This window comes from Solanum stenotomum, chromosome 4 (genome assembly GCF_019186545.1).
Source record: "Solanum stenotomum isolate F172 chromosome 4, ASM1918654v1, whole genome shotgun sequence".
Classification (NCBI taxonomy): Eukaryota; Viridiplantae; Streptophyta; class Magnoliopsida; order Solanales; family Solanaceae; genus Solanum; species Solanum stenotomum.
This window is the reverse complement of record NC_064285.1, coordinates 12993225-13011745: the sequence shown is the minus strand read 5'-3', so window position 1 is coordinate 13011745 and position 18521 is coordinate 12993225. Positions and strand designations below refer to the sequence as shown.

Here is an 18521-nt window from a genome sequence, read left to right as displayed (position 1 = left end):
GTTAGTGTCTGGATGAGTATTATTCGTTCCGTATACTACAAGAACCCTCTATACTTGCTTAATATAAAATATAATAAATACCCCCACAAATGTTATATTAAAAAAAGTATTTTAAAAATAAGATGAAACAAAGTATACTAAAATTTTAATAACTTTGAGAATGTATTGAACATTGTATAAAATGCAAACGAAAAAATATACTCACAAAAATTGATTTAAGTTTCTCATAATCATAGTATTAATAATCATAATTATATTATTATTATTATTATTATTATTATTATTATTATTATTATTATTATTATAATAATAATAATAATAAATACTATGTACATGGATTACTTACAATCTACTGATTGAACGTTGACGGTTGACAAAGACTTCGGGATCTTTTACATACATAAACAAACATCGAATTTACCGTTCACTTTTTGAATTGTTATACGTGTAAGTAATAATAAAAAAATACTATGTACATCGAATCCTTTTTTTTTTCTCTCCTCACGCGAGTTTAAAAAAAAATAAAAAAATATGAAACTTATGGGTCAAATATTGGGAAACTTATTGAAATTCCACTAGTTTAGGAGTCAATTACTTAAAAACACGCGCTCTAGTTTGCAATATAACGAATCTTATTAGATTTTGATGTATCCAAATATGTCCAGATACGTTGTAGATACACTATATCCAAATGAATTTTCATGTATCTGAGATTCATAACAAATCTCGCTCGTCACTCTCTTATGTATTTGGTATCCTAGATATATGTGAATCGCACCGATACATGTAGTGACGGAGCCAAGATTTTGACTAAGGGGATTCAAAATCTGAAGAAATAGACACATGAACTAGCCAAAGGAAGTTCGACATCTACTATATATACATAGAAAAGTAAAATTACTTTAACCATATATAAATTGTATAATTATTCGTCGAAGGGGGTTCAGAGACAAGGTGGCTCTGCCCCCGAGTTAACATGTATCTAATGTGATTCACATGTGTCTGGAATACATATCTATCTTGCTAGCCTCCCTCCCTATTTCAATGTATCTGGTTGCAAAAATACATGTATCTAAGTATTTCTTCCTTAATATAAGATAAAAAATTCTTAATTAATGATAAAATACGTAATTATTTAAAAATATAGATAAACTTAATATATATGATATAAATATATATCTTATAACATAGGTTTTTCCTTAAATTTGTGGAATGTTTCAAGAATTTTCTACTGGTTTACGTAGAGAAGGATTCAAATCATTGAATAATATAACTTACGTTTTACACATCCAATATACTCGCTTACAGCAATAATATCATAGCTTACATTTTACATGTCCTATTTGCTAGCTTACAGCAACGGTCCAACTCATCAACCAACGTACGATCTACGTGTCATGTTATTATTTTATTTGACACGTGGATTTTACAAATTCCAAGTGTCAAACATGGCTTCTATATATTTACATAAACTCATTTTCCCCTCTTTACACATTCAAATACATCCATTAATATCCATATATATCCCTCTAACTTGTTTTTTTTTTCTTCTAAATAAATTTGTCCTTTAATTTGATTGTTATATCCCTGGTAAACCGAATTATTTGATTTATAAGAAAAAAAAGGGATGAAGGGAAATAATGGAAATCCACTAGCTTTGACATCCTTAAATCATATATCCCGTGTTTGTACATCACTTGAAGAATCTATTGATTTTTACAAAAATGTTCTTGGATTTATCCCTGTAAGAAGACCTACATCTTTCAATTTCAATGGGGCTTGGTAATTTCACGATTTAAATTCTTTTCTTTCGTATCGTTATTATTTCATCCGTCTCATCCGTCTCATTTTATGTAGCACTATTTTCTTTTTAGTCTTTTAGAATATCAGCTTTTTAAAATTAGAAATAATTTAATTTTAAAAATTTCTAACTTATTGTCACATTAATATCTAATTAATTGTTATAGGGCACAAATTTTTTTTAAAAATCTTAAATATTATGTCAAGTTAAACCGTCCCACGTAAAATGGTATGGAGAGAGTATTGATTATGGGAAAGGAAGAATGTCAAATATATATATACAGATACTAATCAAATTAAGGGGAGAAAATAAAGTAGAAGAATGTCAAATATATATATACAGATACTAATCAAATTAAAGGGAGAAAATAAATTAAAGTATAAATTAAAAGAAACTAATTTGTCCTCTTTACCTTTCAGTTTGTTTGACCTCCGATTGAATAAAAATAAAATTGTTTGACCTGTTTTTTTAGCTCATGTAAAAAAGAATGATTTTTTTTAAAAATAATTTTTTAATTTTAACTTTTGATAGTATCTTTAAGATCATAAGATTAAATTACATTTTGATATATTTGACATATATGAAATTTAAAACCATAACATTTAAAAAATTATTTTTAATATTTTCAAACTTTATATCAAGTCAAAATATATCAAATAAATTAAAACGGAGGTAGTAATATAATTGATATGACATGACCTATATATTTTGATTTTGAATAATCAATTTTTTGTCAAACTTTTGACCTGGGATTCTTGTTTTACGAATAGGTTATATGGTCACGGGATAGGGATTCATTTACTTCAGTTGGAAGATTCAGAAAAATTGCCAAAGAAAACTGAAATTAATCCCAAAGACAATCATATATCTTTTCAGGTTCTTGTTTTTTATTTTTCCCTTTTGTTTCCTTGTGTATTTTCTATACTAGTAATAATTTGAGTTAGAGCCAGGATCAAGACTTAGGAGTTTGGGTTCTAAAGAAAAGAAAAGTTTTGTAAAGCATGTTTTCCTTTAAAAGAAAAACTTTTGATGATAATGGAGTTCAAACTCACAACTCTATCGTGGCAGAGCATTTCATGACCCCTTTCTTACCACTAAGCCACCAGTCAATTTTGTTAGAAAGTTCACAAGTTAATTTATATATTTATTTTTCTAATACAGATACAAGATTTACGAAAAAGTTATTAAATTTGTCCGAACCCATGAACCCCCACTTAGTCGGCACAATTTGTTCATGCATGAGATCATGTTATTTTATATATATATATATATATATATATATAATGTTATTAAGTTTTCGTGAAAAACAGAACTATCGATTGGGAAAATGTAAAAAAATAAATTGAAATCATAAAAAGACAGAGACAACATATATATATAAGAGAAAAACTTATATACTCCATATAGTTTCATAATTTAACTTGTTATAGCGCATCATATTGTAGTTGGGTGTAACGAAAGAATTATGACTTCAATCGAATTCAAATTAGTCGTAGTAGCATTTTAATTGATCTTGAATCAATAACACATGTTCAAATTCTAGATCCTCCTCATAGTAATTCTGTCTTACGTACTAAACAGAATTACCTTAGGTTTTACAATATTAGTGCATATAATTATTTAGACTAGCGTTTGTTTCTAATTAAACTTTGCATGCATGCAGTGTGAGAGCATAGGTGGAGTGGAGAAGAAGCTTACAGAAATGGGGATTGAGTACGTTAAACAGCTAGTTGAGGAAGGAGGGATATATGTGGATCAACTCTTTTTCCATGATCCAGATGGATTTATGGTTGAAATTTGCAATTGTGATAAACTTCCTATCATTCCACTTGTTGGGGAGATGGCTAGGTCTTGCTCCACACATAATCTTCACACAACATCACAAATGGAATATGTCCCACTCAATTATATTCCTTAAACTAGAAGTTAATTACTGCTCCTTGGTTTAACACTTATTCAGAATTGTTGTTATAATAAATTAATTTGGCGATTATATGTTGAAATGTTCAAATGGATGATAGTTTTGGTAGCTTTATTGATTTGAAATGTGACCTGGATTTAGGTACATAAATGTTGAATAAGTACTTAATTTATATCAGAGATAGAATGTTGACTAAAGTCAATTCAAGTATTTTGAATTTTAAATTTTCAATCAATAACTTGAATCACTCATGAATACCTTGGGATCGAATTAATTATGCAACTAATTCAAAAGTCATATTTTGGATCCAACGAAGTCGATGAAATTTCATTATGATTCCATACTTTACCTGAAATGTTGACTTGGATCAAAACTTCTCAATTTTCAGACCTTCAAAACTAAAAAATCACCCATTACCCATTCAATCACCTCGTAAATTGTGTCACACATCTGTAAAGGCCGCAACGCCAAAGATAAGCTATGAAAAAAGGTAAAACATGGAAAATTCGCAAAATTACAGAACGATCAAGAAGATCATTATATGTGATTCTCTTTTCACCACTTTATTGACATATTGAAGTTTCTCGTGGAAATATTTTATTGAATTGGTTCCACTCATAAGGGATGATAAGTAGTCATTTACCTTATTAGTTTGTCTTTCTCATAAACTCTACGTGCAACACACAAATACACTTTTATAGATGTCGAAGTAAGGGACTTTTTTACTGGAGCACAAGGAACTATAAGACCATTCTTAGTTTGTTATTAAGAAACTTTCCTTAGAATGAATAATAAATGAAAGCGATATTGGATTAACATATAAAATCTAAAACAACAGATTTGACCCCTTAACAAAACATATATTTTCCATCAAAATATGACGATCAGGGATGAAAAAAATTCAAGCTTGATTTAAACCTTCAATGGTGATTCTTTAAAAATTTCTACAACTATTCACCAAATAAAGACTCGAATGATCAATCAAAGAGGCATGAAACAAGATGATTAGACCAAAGGTGGACTAACGACTCTTATAATTAGTTTAGGAATTGTTAGCTACTAGATGCCAAATAATATAGATTGTGTTATATATGACCCATTAAAAATAAATGATTTTTTATTTTTTATCCCCTCGATATATTATATATCTATTTTTTATTGATAGAGGATCATGCAAGTTATCAAAGGCTGATTGAAAAATTGTTATACCTAACTGTAACAAGACCTGATATAGCATATAGTTTATAAACACGTTAGTTTCTGCAGCAACCGTAAAGATCGCATATGGAAGTAGCTCTCAGAATAGTCAAAAATATCAAACAACAACCTGCAGGCTTAGGAATTCTCATGTCTAGCAACAAGAAAGAGATAATTTCAGCATTTTGTGATGCTGACTAGGCATCATGCTCTTTCACACTAGAAGGTCAGTTATAGGTTTTATTGTACAACTAGGTGATTCACTCATCTCATGGAAGTCAAACAAGCAAAATACTAGTCTTTCAAGAAGTTCAACAGAGGCTGAATATATATAGAATTACGCATGACAACCACAATGTCTGAACTAATTTGGTTGATTGGATTTGTTAAAAAGAATGACAAAAGTCCCACATCGGTGGTTAATGAGATGGGTGGACTCCTTATAAGGCTTGGGCAATCCTCCTCCCTTTGAGCTAGCTTTTAGGGTGTGAGTTAGGCCTAAAACCTAATTTAACAGGATTAATGAAGGATCTTGGTATACATTTACAGTGATAATAAGTTAGCAATTCAAATTGCTGTCAATCCAGTATTTCATGAAAGAACCAAACATATTGAAATTGATTGTCGAGAAGAATTTCAGAAATGATTGGTTAGAACAGAATACATATCAACTAAAGATCCCAGCCAATTGATATTCTTACATTCAGAAATGATTGGTTAGAACAGAATACATATCAACTAAAGATCCCAGCCAATTGATATTCTTACAAAAGGCCTAAGCAGACCACAACATGAAGTTCTCATGTCCAAATAATTTGTTTACCACTCAAGCATGAAGTTCTCATGTCCAAATAATTTGTTTACCACTCTTAGCTTGAGGGGGATATTGGACAGAATGATGTAAATTGTGGCCCAATAAACTGATTAGCCCATATAATTAGATAGTTAGAATTAGTTAGTTATAAAGATCCCAAATGCACTCTTAATAAAGTTAAGACTTTTTCTCCAAACTCTCCATTGAATCAATAAGAAATCTTCTCTCTTCTTCATTCTTCTTCCTTATTCTTGAATATCTTCTACACCATAGTGACTGAGTTCAATAATGGTCGGGAATGAAAAAAAATCAATCTCGATTTAAACCTTCAATGGTGGTTCTTCAAAATTTTCTACAACTATTCACCAAATTAAGACTCGAATGTTCAATCAAAAATGCATGAAACAAGATGATTTGACAAAAGATGGAATAATGACTTATAATTAGTTTTGGAATTGTTAACTACTAGAAGCAAAATAGTTTTAGGTTACTGGTGCCAAACGCAAAATCTTGGCTAACTTAATTACAATAATAACTAAAAGTAATATAATTTTCTAGGAAAGCTGGAAATAGTACAACTAGATAAATATTGTTGTAGTGTGCATGCTTGCTAGCAACAAACCATAGTTGCTACAGCTTACAGTTTACAATAATAGTAATAACAAAAATAAAGACGAAATTTAAAAAATTATTTTAGCATTAGGAAAAATGTTTCACTCAGCATCAAACTTTAAATCCTGGATCCGCCTTCGGTAATATTGACAGCAGAAGCAGTGCCTGTAGTGGTGTTGCTAGGGTGATTGATTCCCAGAGTGTTCTTTACAACTTCAGCAGTGTTTTGAGCCATGCTTGCAGCTCCATGAGCCACATTAGATACACCTTGTGTTGCACCTTGTGCTGCTCCTTGAGCCATATTTGCAGCTCCATGAGCCACATTAACTGCACCATGTGCTGCTCCTTGAGCCATGTTTGCAGCTCCATGAGCCACATTAGCTACACCTTGTGCTGCTCCATGAGCCACATTAACAGCACCATGTGCTGCTCCTTGAGCCATATTTGCAGCTCCATGAGCCACATTAGCCGCTCCTTGTGCTGCTCCTTGAGCCATGTTCTTCACTTGTGTTCCGGTCTTCAATCATCAACCACTTATCAGACATATTTAATTTAGGGAAAAGAGTGAAAAATACTTCAACTTTGGCCAAAATTGCTGTTATGATACCAAACTTTATGGATGACCTTTTACCCCTGCACTATTTAATAGTATATTTTAAAGGTATATATAGGCCCACGTGGACACGTTACTATTTATAATGATGCAATATTTATGATGTCCACGTGGGTACATATATACCTTTAAAATACAATATTAAATAGTGCAGGGGTGAAAGATCATTTCCAAAATTCGGTATTGTTACAACAATTTCGGTCAAAGTTTGGATATATTTCAGACTTTTTTCCCTTTAATTTATTACTAAAATTAACAAAATATCATACTAACATGAGGGTTTGTAAATGAGCGGTTCAGATTGAATGTGTTGGCTTAAAGATGGTTGAATCAATATATGGATGATTTCAGCACCCGTTGAAAAGTTACTTAGGTTGAACTGAATTCGGTCAAGAATAATCCAACCTTCCTAACACTCGTTGAATTTAAATTTATTGTTTATTTTCTTCTATATTTTATTTAATAACCAAATAAAATTAATAAAAAAAATTCTCCTATCTTTATTTAAATATTTTGATACAGTTAGACTACATACTTTAACACAAATCAATTACTACTTTTAAATTTGTGAAAATTGAACTGATTAAAATAGGCTGAATTAATAAATAGATAAATCATAAACATCAAATTAGATAAAGTAATATTTTCAATGGCTCATTTTGCCACCCATACACTAACATATGGTAGAGTTATGTTAATACCTCTTGAATCAAATTGGTTACTTGGCCTTGGTCTGTCGATTCATCCCTTCTTATCTGCAATTGATGGGAAAAAAGTTACTTTACTATTACTATATAGAATTGTGTCATCTAACACTACTTTGCAAGAATTTAATTAAATGTATCGAATTATGATAAAAAGTTATAATGTCACTTGTGCAAATTTCAGAAAGAAAAAATGATCTTTTATAATCAGTTACAATTAAATAAATTTTGAAATATCTTCTATGTCTTATTCATCAATTTCTTATGTTATATTTTACAGATCTCATGTAAAAAGTAAATGTAATGAGACATGAAATTGATCGCTTCGCTAAAGGTAAAGTGAGCATAATAATATATAAATCGAGTATACCTGAGCTTGGCCGGGAACTTTACCACTGCTATAGAAGTCTTTGCTAGCCATGTTAATTAATTTTGTGATTTATGTTTGTGTTATGAAGTAAGGTAGTAATTGAATGCAAATTATGATGAAATGATTTGATATGTGGGAAAATATATATAGGTGGATTTATGAGCTCAAAGGTGAGCTAAATGGATACATTTTCTAACTTATGGAGGACAAAATTCCAGAACTTGATTGGTACTAGCATGAACTATGGCTTTGGATTGGTTAACAACATATCAAAAGGAATTCTTGATCCGTTTTTTTTGGGATAAAATAGAAAAGAAATTGCTAAAACATATTTTCTTGTAAAATATTTTCCTAAAAGACAAATAATTATTTATTTTTTAGTGTTTGATAAGTAATTAACAAAAAATATTTTCTTAAAAATATTTTATATATAATTTAGGAAAATGTTATATAAGCGGGGTGGAGGGTAGGAGTTGGGGGGGGGGGAGGGTATGTAGGTGGGGTGAAAGTGGAGTGTGTTGAAACTTGAAAGGTGGGGAGCAGACAATTAATGTGAAATGTCCGAGACAATTAACGTGAAATATCATGTATAAAATTTGTTTTCTCTACTATTGTATAGCCCCAACGACGACAATCATTATACCTCAATAGCCCTTTAGGTAATCTTTATATATCTCCTTAGGCAATTTATATATATCCCCAAAGACAATCTGTATATAGACCTAAGGCACTATGCATATAGCCCCGAATGCCCCTAAGGCAATCTGTACATAGCCCTGAAGGCAATAAGTCAAATCCCTAGCCTAGAGGGCAAAACAAACAATCAAATAGCCCCAAAGCAAGCAATGTGGCTTTATAAGTGACTTATATGACTAAATCATTACACTTTATCTAAATATGTGGTCACTAATAATAGACTATAGATCCCAACGGGGAATTTCTATATCTATCCCAATAGCTAACAATCGAATAAGGCTACGAGTGATTTGATTAGAACAACTAGTCATATATTTCCTAAGTTTTATTGTATCTTGAGTAGTACACTTGGCTCTTGTATCTATATTTTGAACCTTTTGAGATTATATATTTGTATTTGAGACTTTTTGGGCTTATATATTTGTATTTGAGACTTTTTGGGCTCCTAAAACGGAACCTGGAGCAAACAAGGCTCTACTAAGGGCCTCTAATGTCAAATTAGGCGTTAAGCAAGTCCATGAGTAAGTAGACATCAATATGACTCTACATGCTTCAAGATGGTCTCTTTGGACAATTTATAGCTCTTATAAGCAAAATATAGGCACATAGTCAAGGTACGCTTGTCAATAAACTTTCTAGGCAACAAGTAAAGAGAAATCCATATGTATATGGCTCAAAGACTTAATCCTACATACTAATAGATGATGAGATAACCACTATATGCATCAAACAATCATCTAACTTATCAACAAGTAAGGTGATTTTCTAAGTGACTTGCACATCAATTTATATGTCGTATCAAAGTATAAGGTCGCTAACAAATAGGTAAAACACTTAACATGTCACCACCGTAACTCAATAGGCAGCCACGCTGCTATTTATCCGAAGATAAAATTGCTACTCTAATTCTTTAGTTCTACCGGTGTCAAGATACGCCAAAGGCCTATAAGCGAGTTATGTAGTTTATAAGCATTGCAATCATATACGCCAAACCAATTGTTGTGTTGTCAATATCAATATGAAATTCTAAGCAACTAATTACAAACTCCTTAAGGCATTGGCAAGACAATGAACTATCAATAGATAATTACAAGAAGATTCTTACGTCACTTTTAACATGTGGCAACAACTAAACAAGACTAAGAGCCCGTTTGGACAGGCATAAAAAAGTAATTCTTCAGTAAAAAACTAAAAATCAAACTTAAATGACTTTTAAGTCAAAAAATAAAAAGTAGGGAAAGGCCTACTTTTGATTTTTAACTTATTTTAAGTCGTTTTAAACTTGTTTTAAGTTATTTTAACCTTGCCAAACACTTCCTAACTTATTTTAAGTCATTTTTGACTTATTTTAAGTTATTTTTATATTTGTCAAACACTTCCAGAAATCAAAATCTGACTTTAAAAAGTATGTTTGACCAACTTTTAAGCCAATCCAAATACCCTCTAATCCCGATAAGGGAAGATCACATGTATACATATATATAACTCAGTAGCCAACTTCATCAACAATCATTATGGTTGCAGTGAGTACTATGGTGATAAAGAATAAGTCGTATCAACTATACGATGCTGAAGAAAACTTGTAGAGAAGGTTTATCCTTAACATACCTTGTAAGCAATCCAATATGATACTTAAGCAGAATAAGAACAATACAATAAGGGGTCGTTTGGTTTGAAAACAAGTTATGATGGAATTAGTTATGATGGGATAAGTTATGATGAGATTAGTTATGATGGGATAAGTTATGATGAGGTTATTTTTTATTGAGTGTTTGGTTTGTTGTATTCAAAATAATATGTATTGCATAAATTTTAAGAACAAGTTGTTTGTTACAAAATTACCCTTCACTTTATTTAGTTTTTGGTAGTTTCTTTGCAAGCTTTAATTATTCATTTTTAAAAAAAAATAAAACTTGCATCTTATTTAGTTTAAATATTTTTGTGTGTGCATTCCCACTATGGCACCGTATGTATTGAAAAATAATTTTTTTTTCTTATTTAGCTTAAAAAATAGAATTTCCATCTTAAGTTTGTTAAAGTAAAAGAGGATTTGTGAGAAATCAAAAAATATAAATAAACATAAGAATTAGTCAAATATACTCATTAATAAAAACTATATTTATATAGTGTAATTTTTAATAGAAACATATGAAAAATTATCATAAAAATAAAGAGTAGTGAGTATTATTATACATGATATTAAAAATAATATTGGAGAGGGGGGGGGGGGGGGGGGGGGGGGNCATATGCTAATATTTTTGTTTAGTGAAAAAACAAATTTATAATAAGATATGTACTATGATTTTGCATTACATAATATATTATTTTTAGTAATGAGTTTTTCTTTATTTTTTTGTAAAAGAATTATCTAAGATTAAGGAGGTTGAAGACTTTCAAAAATAGTTATACATAAATGTGAAAAGTGAGGTATAAATAGAATATAAGTTATGATGAGATAAGTTATGTTGGGATAGGTAATGTTGAGATTGGTTATGATGGGATAAGTTGTGTTAAGATTATTTCTTATTGAGTGTTTGATTTATTGTATTAAAACAATATATATTGCATAAATTTTAAGAACAAGTTGTTTGTTTACAAAATTACCCTTCCTTTTATTTAGTTTTTAATATTTTCTTTGCAAACTTTAATTATTTATTTTTAAAAATTAAACCTTTATTTAATTTAGCTTAAATATTTTTGTTTATGCATTCTCATGGTAAGTACCATATGTATTTAAAAATAAAACTTTTTTCTTATTTAGCTTAAAAATAGAATTTTCCTCTTTAAGTTTTATTAAAGTGAATGAAGATTTATGGGAAAACAAAATATAAATAAACATAAGAATTAGTCAAATAAATTCATAAATAAAAATTATATTTATATAGTGTAATTTTTTAATAGAAAAATATAAATAATTATCATAAAAATAAGAAGTAATGAATATTAGTATACATGATATTAAAAATAATGTAAATATACATAAATGTGAAAAATGATGTATACAAAGGGTTTAAAGGGATATAGTTGTCATTTTCCTATTCTATCCGGGGATTACTATACCACCAAATGGGAGGGATAACTTATCCCGGTACTAATTCCTAATCTTGGGATAAGTTATCCCAAGCTTTCCAACCAAACAAGGAAATAAAGAGTACTTAAAATTTATCCCGGGATTAACACTCCCTATCCATCACACCAAACGACCCCTAAACTCAACCGCCACCTTAAACAGTTCACAACGTACATACAAACAAAAAAAAGATTCTTACGTCGATAAAAGCGTATAACTTCAAAATTTACGATATAAGAGGGCTTAGAAATCTTTACCTAATGTTATATGAAGGAAAACAATACATACATAACAACCCACACGATGTTCTTCTGTAGTCTCAACAAATTGTGAATATCCCTCTATTTTGAAGTTGTAATTTGATAATTTTTGGTCCCTCCAACTCTCTCTCTCTCTCTATATATATAGGGAGAAGAGATCCAAGACTTTGACCCAAATTTCTAAAAGCTTATCAAAATAACTTACGATAATTTTTCAAGAATTTTATTTTACAACTTGCGATTTCACATCTTATCATTTGATCATTGTGATTTGAACACCTCATAACATATCCTTCTTATGGTATTATGCACTCTTGTCCAAAGTATGAGCATGTCACGACCCAGACCATCGTGATTCACACTCACACTAACCCTCCGGTGGGAGAACCACTACTACAACTCAAACCAAGCAACTAAAACAGAAACTAAAGCATTAAGGATACGAAACAAGTTAAATACTAAGGAAAGAAATAGGGAGTTCCCATAAACTCCTACCCAACAGTCTAACAACTAAACAAATGCGGAAAATACGCCTAGAACCTGAAAGTCAATATACCAAAAAATCTAAAGTTCAACAGGTCTAAACAAGAAGGGATACAACCTCAAACTATTGATTATGCCGGAACGGGGCAATCGATCCCATAATTATGCCGGAACATGGCAACCGATCCCAATTAGTTATGCCGAAACGTGGCAACCGATCCATTCAACACACCATAATCACAATCACAAGTATCTTCTCAAGTTCATATAAATAAGTCATGATTCATGACATTTATCATTCATCTATCTCATCTACAACAAGTGTGATCAATACCGCAACATTCACAAACATATATGTATCATAATGAAGCAAGAACAAACATACATCACACAATCATAGAATCAGAACCATCACATACCTCAAAACAAGCTTAAAACCCGAAGAAATTTGATCATTCCCTTTTCAAATTCGTTTCGCTTGTTCTTGGTCTACAAACAATCAATATAATACGAGAATCAATAAACAATCACTAATTACCCGAATTGCTAACAATTCTATGAACCCTAGATCATACCCATGATCCCAAATATCCAAAATAGGGTTGTTTCCACCATAGAATCTAGATCAAAACCCTCCACCATCGATAATTAATTACCCATTCTAATACGTTCTAAGGATCGAAAAATGGATTTGGGGAGTGAAAAGCTTACCTTTAGCCTCAAAAATGGTGGAAAACTGTCAAAAGTCACATGGGTTCGTTCCTTAGCTCTAAAAATCAAAAAGTGCAGAATAAAGTCGTTTAGGGGTTTATTTACGACTTTAAGTCGCGTCTGGCCCGCCACAGTGGCTATCACCCCACTACAGCGGCCCCGCCAGAGCGACAAACCCCTATTGCCTACGCGGCTTGCACGAAACAGTGAACTATTTTAATAATTTCAAGACCCCCATTTCAAAACAAACCTCTAACCAACAACACTCAGAAAATCCCATTCACGCTAAGATAGATTCCGGGAGTTTTACTCGCCCGAATTCAATTCTGTAAAGTTGTACGGATTCCTTCACAACTTATCTAACTACTCATGTAATCAAAATCATAAATAAGTCACCCGATTGTTACCAGATTTCCCCACACCTCAAAGACTCTGATTTCGTCCATATCTGGACTAGATTGAAAAATTTCAAGTTACTACGAAAAAGTTTTTCGACCCAAAAATTTCCTCCGTTGGCTTTTCTATAACGACGAAACTCGGTCATTACAATAGATACCAATTTACCCATCACTCGTCCCCGAGTGACAAACTTAGGAAAAATAGGCTAAGGAAGGAATGGCGTAGTACCTGAATTGACGAACAATTAGGGATACTTATCTTGCATGTCCCTCTCGGTTTCCCAAGTAGCTTCCTCAATTGAACGATGCTTCCATTGAACCTTCACGGAATTAATCTCTTTGGACCTCAACTTGCACACATCACGATCAAGAATCGCAATCAGTTCCTCTTCATATTGGAGGTCTTTGTCTAACACAATTGAGTCTCACTTAATGATATATTCCCCGTCACCATGATATCTCTTCAACATGGACACATGAAATACCGGATGAACACCCGATAAATTAGGAGGTAAAGCCAATCTATACGCCACTGGTCTTACACATTCAAGAACCTCAAAGGGACCAATGTATCGTGGACTTAACTTACCTTTCTTACCAAATCTCATCACCCATTTCATGGGTGATACCTTAAGAGGAACATTCTCACCGGTTTGAAATGTCATGTCTCTTACCTTATGGTCCGCATACTTATTTTGTCTACTCTGGGCTGCTAAAAGCTTAGCTTGAATACTCATCACCTTATCTTGAGCATCTTTCACTAAATCAACCCCCAAAGGTTTCACATCTCCAGCCTCGAACTAACCTATGGGTGATCTATATCCTCTCCCATAAAGTGCCTCAAATGGTGTCATATCTATGCTGGAGTTATAATTATTACTATAAGAGAATTCACACAAAGGTAAGAACTTATCCCAATGCCCTCCAAAATCAATCACACATTCCCTCAACATGTCTTCTAACACTTGAATAGTCCTCTCTGATTGCCCGTCTGTCTGTGGATGGAAGGTTGTACTAAAAGTGAGTTGTGTGCCCAATTTATCTTGTAACTTCCTCTAAAACTTGGATGTGAATTAGGTACCACGGTCTGAGATGATAGAAAGGGGCACCCCATGCAACCTTACTATCTCTTTTACATACACCTTGGTCAATTGTTCAGTATTATAATCTATTCTTATCGGAATAAAATGTGCTGACTTAGTCAATCTATCAACCACTACCCAAATAGAATCAAACTTCCCTAAAGTCTTGGGAAGACCTACCACAAAATCCATTGCTATCATTTCCCACTTCCATTTCGGAATTGGCATTCTTTGAAGTAAACTTGCAGGCCTTTGGTGTTCATACTTCACTTGTTGGCAATTTTGACACGTAGCCACAAAACTCCGTTATATCCTTCTTCATGCCCAGCCACCAATAAATTCACTTCATCTTGGTCACACCCAGATGAATAGAATATCGCGACCCATGATACTCTATCAACAACTTTTAAATCAAATCATCAACTCGGGGAACACAAATTCTTCCTTTGAAACTAAGTACGCCTTCCGCATCAAGAGTGGTCTCTTGTGCCTTACCAATCACAGTCTTTTTTCTAAGTTCCTCCAAATTCTCATCTTCAAATTGTTTGGCCTTGATCTCCTCAATGAACGTGGCCCTTCACTTCAATACTAGCTAACACCCCACTTCTTTCTGAGATGCCCAATTGCATAAATTTAGACTCTAAGTTCTGAATTTCCTTAGCCAAAGATCGTTTGGTTACACTTAAGCAAGCTACACTACCCATACTCACCGCTCTTCGACTCAAAGCGTCTGCCACCACATTAGCCTTACCCGGATGGTATTGAATGGTGACGTCATAATCCTTAAGTAACTCCATCTACCTTCATTGTCTCAAATTCAGATATTTTTGAGTGAACACATGCTGCAAACTGTGATGATCAGTAAATACCTCACACTTAACACGATAAAGGTAATGATGCTAGATCTTAAGAGCAAACTCTACCGCTGCCAACTCCAAATCATGTGTTGGGAAATTTCTCTCATGCGCCTTCAATTGACGCAATGCATAAGCTATAACATTCTTATCCTGCATCAGCACAGCACCCAAACCAGAATGTGAAGCATTACAATAAACGATAAAATCTTTACCTTCTACCGATAATGCTAGGATAGATGCGATGGTCAGAAGAGTCTTGAGCTTTTGGAAGCTCTCCTCAGATTTTTCAGTCCATTAAAATGGTATCTCCTTTTTGGTTAAATTAGTCAAGTGAGTGGCAATAGAAGCAAAGTTCTTCACAAATCGACTGTAATAGCTAGCGAGCCCCACAAAACTCTTAACTTCAGTCACAAAACTTGGTCGAACCCATTTCTTAACCGCCTCAATCTTTTGAGGATCTACCATTACCTCTTCTTTTGAAACTACATGTCCTAAAAATGCCACAGAAGTCAACCAAATTCACACTTGGAAAATTTCGCATATAACTTTTGCTTCCCAACGACACCCAAAACAATACGAAGATGGTCGGCATGGTCTTCCTCACTTTTCGAATAGACCAAAAAATATCATCAATAAAGACTATGACAAAAGAATCAAGAAATGACTTGAACACCCCATTCATTAAACTCATAAAAGTTGCAGGCGCATTAGTTAAACTAAAAGACATAACCAAAAACCCATAGTGCCCATAACAGGTTCTAAACCTCGTCTTGGGCACATCATCGGGCCTAATTTTCAACTGATGGTAGCCAAACTTTAGATCAATCTTAGAGAAAACCGATGCACCTTACAATTGGTCAAAAAGATCATATATTCGAGTCAAATGGTACTTATTTCGAACAGTGACCCTATTCAATTGCCGATAATCTATACACATTCTCATACTACCATCATTTTTGTTAACAAACAAAACTGGGGCACCCCATGAGGAAGCACTAGGACGAATAAATCCCTTATCAAGAAGCTCTTGGATTTGAGCCTTAAGCTCTCTCAATTCTACTGGATCCATGCAATATGGAGGGATAGAAATGGGGCCCGTACCAGGCCCTAAATCAATGCAGAAATCAATATCTCTATCCGAAGGCATACCCGACAAGTCATTAGGAAACACTTCTCTAAATTCTGACACCACATGAATAGACTCAATAGATGGAGTTTTAACCTCAACATCCCTAACATGAGCCAAATAAGCCAAACAACCCTGCTCTACCAATTTTCTAGCCCAAATAGAGGATATGATATTAGCTTGCTTAGGCTTGTACACCCCTTCCTACTCTAATTTTTTCCTTCTCAAAATTTCTAGAGTTACATACTTAGTCTTACAATTTGACACAACATAATAGGGGGACAACCAACTCATGCCTAAGATTATATCAAAATTAGTCATATCCAAAATCACCAAATCAGCCCAAGTCTGAAAATCTATAAACAAAATAGGACAAGCACGATAGACATGGGTGACGATGACTGACTCTCCAACTGGGGTAGAAACATGGATGAGGCATCAAGTATATCACAAATCATATCAAATTATGAGGCAAATCGCGCAGATACATAGGAATAAGTAGAACCCGAATCAAATAACACATTAGTCATCCGGTCACATACAAGAATAGTACCTTTGATCACCATGTCAGACGCCTCTGCCTCATTTTTGCCCGGAAAGGCATAACACTGGGCCCTATCATCTTGACAAGCCACTTCTCTGCTTGGTTTGCACGTTATCCCTGCCTACATTACCATTTCCTCTACCTTCACGTCCTCGCTGATTACCTTCTCGCCTACCTTGTGGACGCCCTCGATCATTGTTACCATTTCCCGCGGGTGCTACTGCGCGGAGTCTAACATACGTGGGTAGGGACAATCTCTCCTCATATGCTCAGGCTCTCCACAGTTGTAACATATACGATCAAAAGATGGCGTGTTGCCCGCTAAAGGTGCGACTCCCTGGCTATCCTGAATCAAATTATGAGATGGAGTTCCTGAGTAGTTACTTGTGGAGGCGGGCATATCGGACTGAATTGGCTTGGCTGCAAGCGTTGGCCTCTAGACCCCCTGGAGTAAGAACCTTGAAAGTTACCCGAGTTCTTGGCCCTTTTTGCCAATGCCTTAGCCTGACTGTCTTGCTTCACCCCCTCCACTTTCTTAACATAGTCTGTTACCTCATTGAAGCTCCTTACTGCAGAAGTCATATGAATAGATAATACTTGCAACTCAGAATTTAGTCCCCTAATAAATAACTGGATTCTCTCTTCCTTAGTAGTCACCAATTGAGTAGTATATCTAGACAAAGCATGGAACTTGGCCTCATAAGCAGCCACACTTTTTTCCAAAGCCATGAACTCATCCTTCTTGCGATCCCTCAAAGTCCTAAGCACATATTTCTCCAAAAACAGAGCATGAAACTGGGTCTAAGTAAGTGGAGGTAAAGTTGAAGATCTACATTCCATATAAGCTTTCCACCACTGCTTAGCCTCACCTTGAAGTTGAAAGGACACAAACTCAACCCCATGCTGATGGACAATTCCTAACTTATGAAGCCTCTCATAGCAATCTAAGATGAACTCATTCTCAGAACCAAGAAACATAGGAGGCTTTAGTTTCAAAATCTTAGTCAACATTTTATGCTCATTACCAGTCATAACAGAACCAAACAAAGGATGAAAGAAAGCATCGTTACCTCCCGTTCCACCCGTCTTGGGTGCAGTGCTAGCAACAGAGGGATTAGCGGGAGCTTGAGTTGCTTGAACAGAAGGAAGCACTCCAGGACCAACCAACCATTTCAAGAATGACATGATATGTTGAGCTAACACTGGGTCTATGGGAGGAACATAGGTAGTCTCAGTGTCACGACCCGAGAGCACCCCCAAGT

General features: G+C 33.6%; 2 protein-coding genes across 2 annotated transcripts; one reads left to right on the top strand and one right to left on the bottom strand.

The window, feature by feature from the left end:
- Window positions 1–1627: 1627 nt before the first annotated feature.
- LOC125862329 (glyoxylase I 4-like) lies at window positions 1628–3719 on the top strand. The gene is made up of 3 exons (XM_049542379.1): window positions 1628–1782; window positions 2572–2677; window positions 3465–3719. The coding sequence occupies exons 1-3, from the start codon at window positions 1628–1630 to the stop codon at window positions 3717–3719; spliced, it is 516 nt and encodes a 171-aa protein (XP_049398336.1).
- A 2744-nt stretch (window positions 3720–6463) lies between these two features.
- Window positions 6464–8130, bottom strand: LOC125862336 (predicted GPI-anchored protein 23). The gene is made up of 4 exons (XM_049542387.1): window positions 8033–8130; window positions 7660–7713; window positions 6679–6862; window positions 6464–6624 (listed from the first exon to the last, which is right to left on the bottom strand). The coding sequence occupies exons 1-4, from the start codon at window positions 8081–8083 to the stop codon at window positions 6464–6466; spliced, it is 450 nt and encodes a 149-aa protein (XP_049398344.1). The 5' UTR covers window positions 8084–8130.
- Window positions 8131–18521: the final 10391 nt, after the last annotated feature.

What these genes read in the sequence shown, in the direction of transcription:
- LOC125862329 (XM_049542379.1), top strand. Translation starts at nt 1,628, where the DNA reads ATGAAGGGAAATAATGGAAATCCACTAGCTTTGACATCCTTAAATCAT. An exon ending in TTCAATTTCAATGGGGCTTG is followed by an intron (nt 1,783 to 2,571) that starts GTAATTTCACGA and finishes TTTTACGAATAG; the next exon opens with GTTATATGGTCACGGGATAG. An exon ending in ACAATCATATATCTTTTCAG is followed by an intron (nt 2,678 to 3,464) that starts GTTCTTGTTTTT and finishes GCATGCATGCAG; the next exon opens with TGTGAGAGCATAGGTGGAGT.
- LOC125862336 (XM_049542387.1), bottom strand. Translation starts at nt 8,083, where the DNA reads ATGGCTAGCAAAGACTTCTATAGCAGTGGTAAAGTTCCCGGCCAAGCT. An exon ending in TAACCAATTTGATTCAAGAG is followed by an intron (nt 6,863 to 7,659) that starts GTATTAACATAA and finishes TGATGATTGAAG; the next exon opens with ACCGGAACACAAGTGAAGAA. An exon ending in GGCTCAAGGAGCAGCACATG is followed by an intron (nt 6,625 to 6,678) that starts GTGCAGTTAATG and finishes GAGCAGCACAAG; the next exon opens with GTGCAACACAAGGTGTATCT.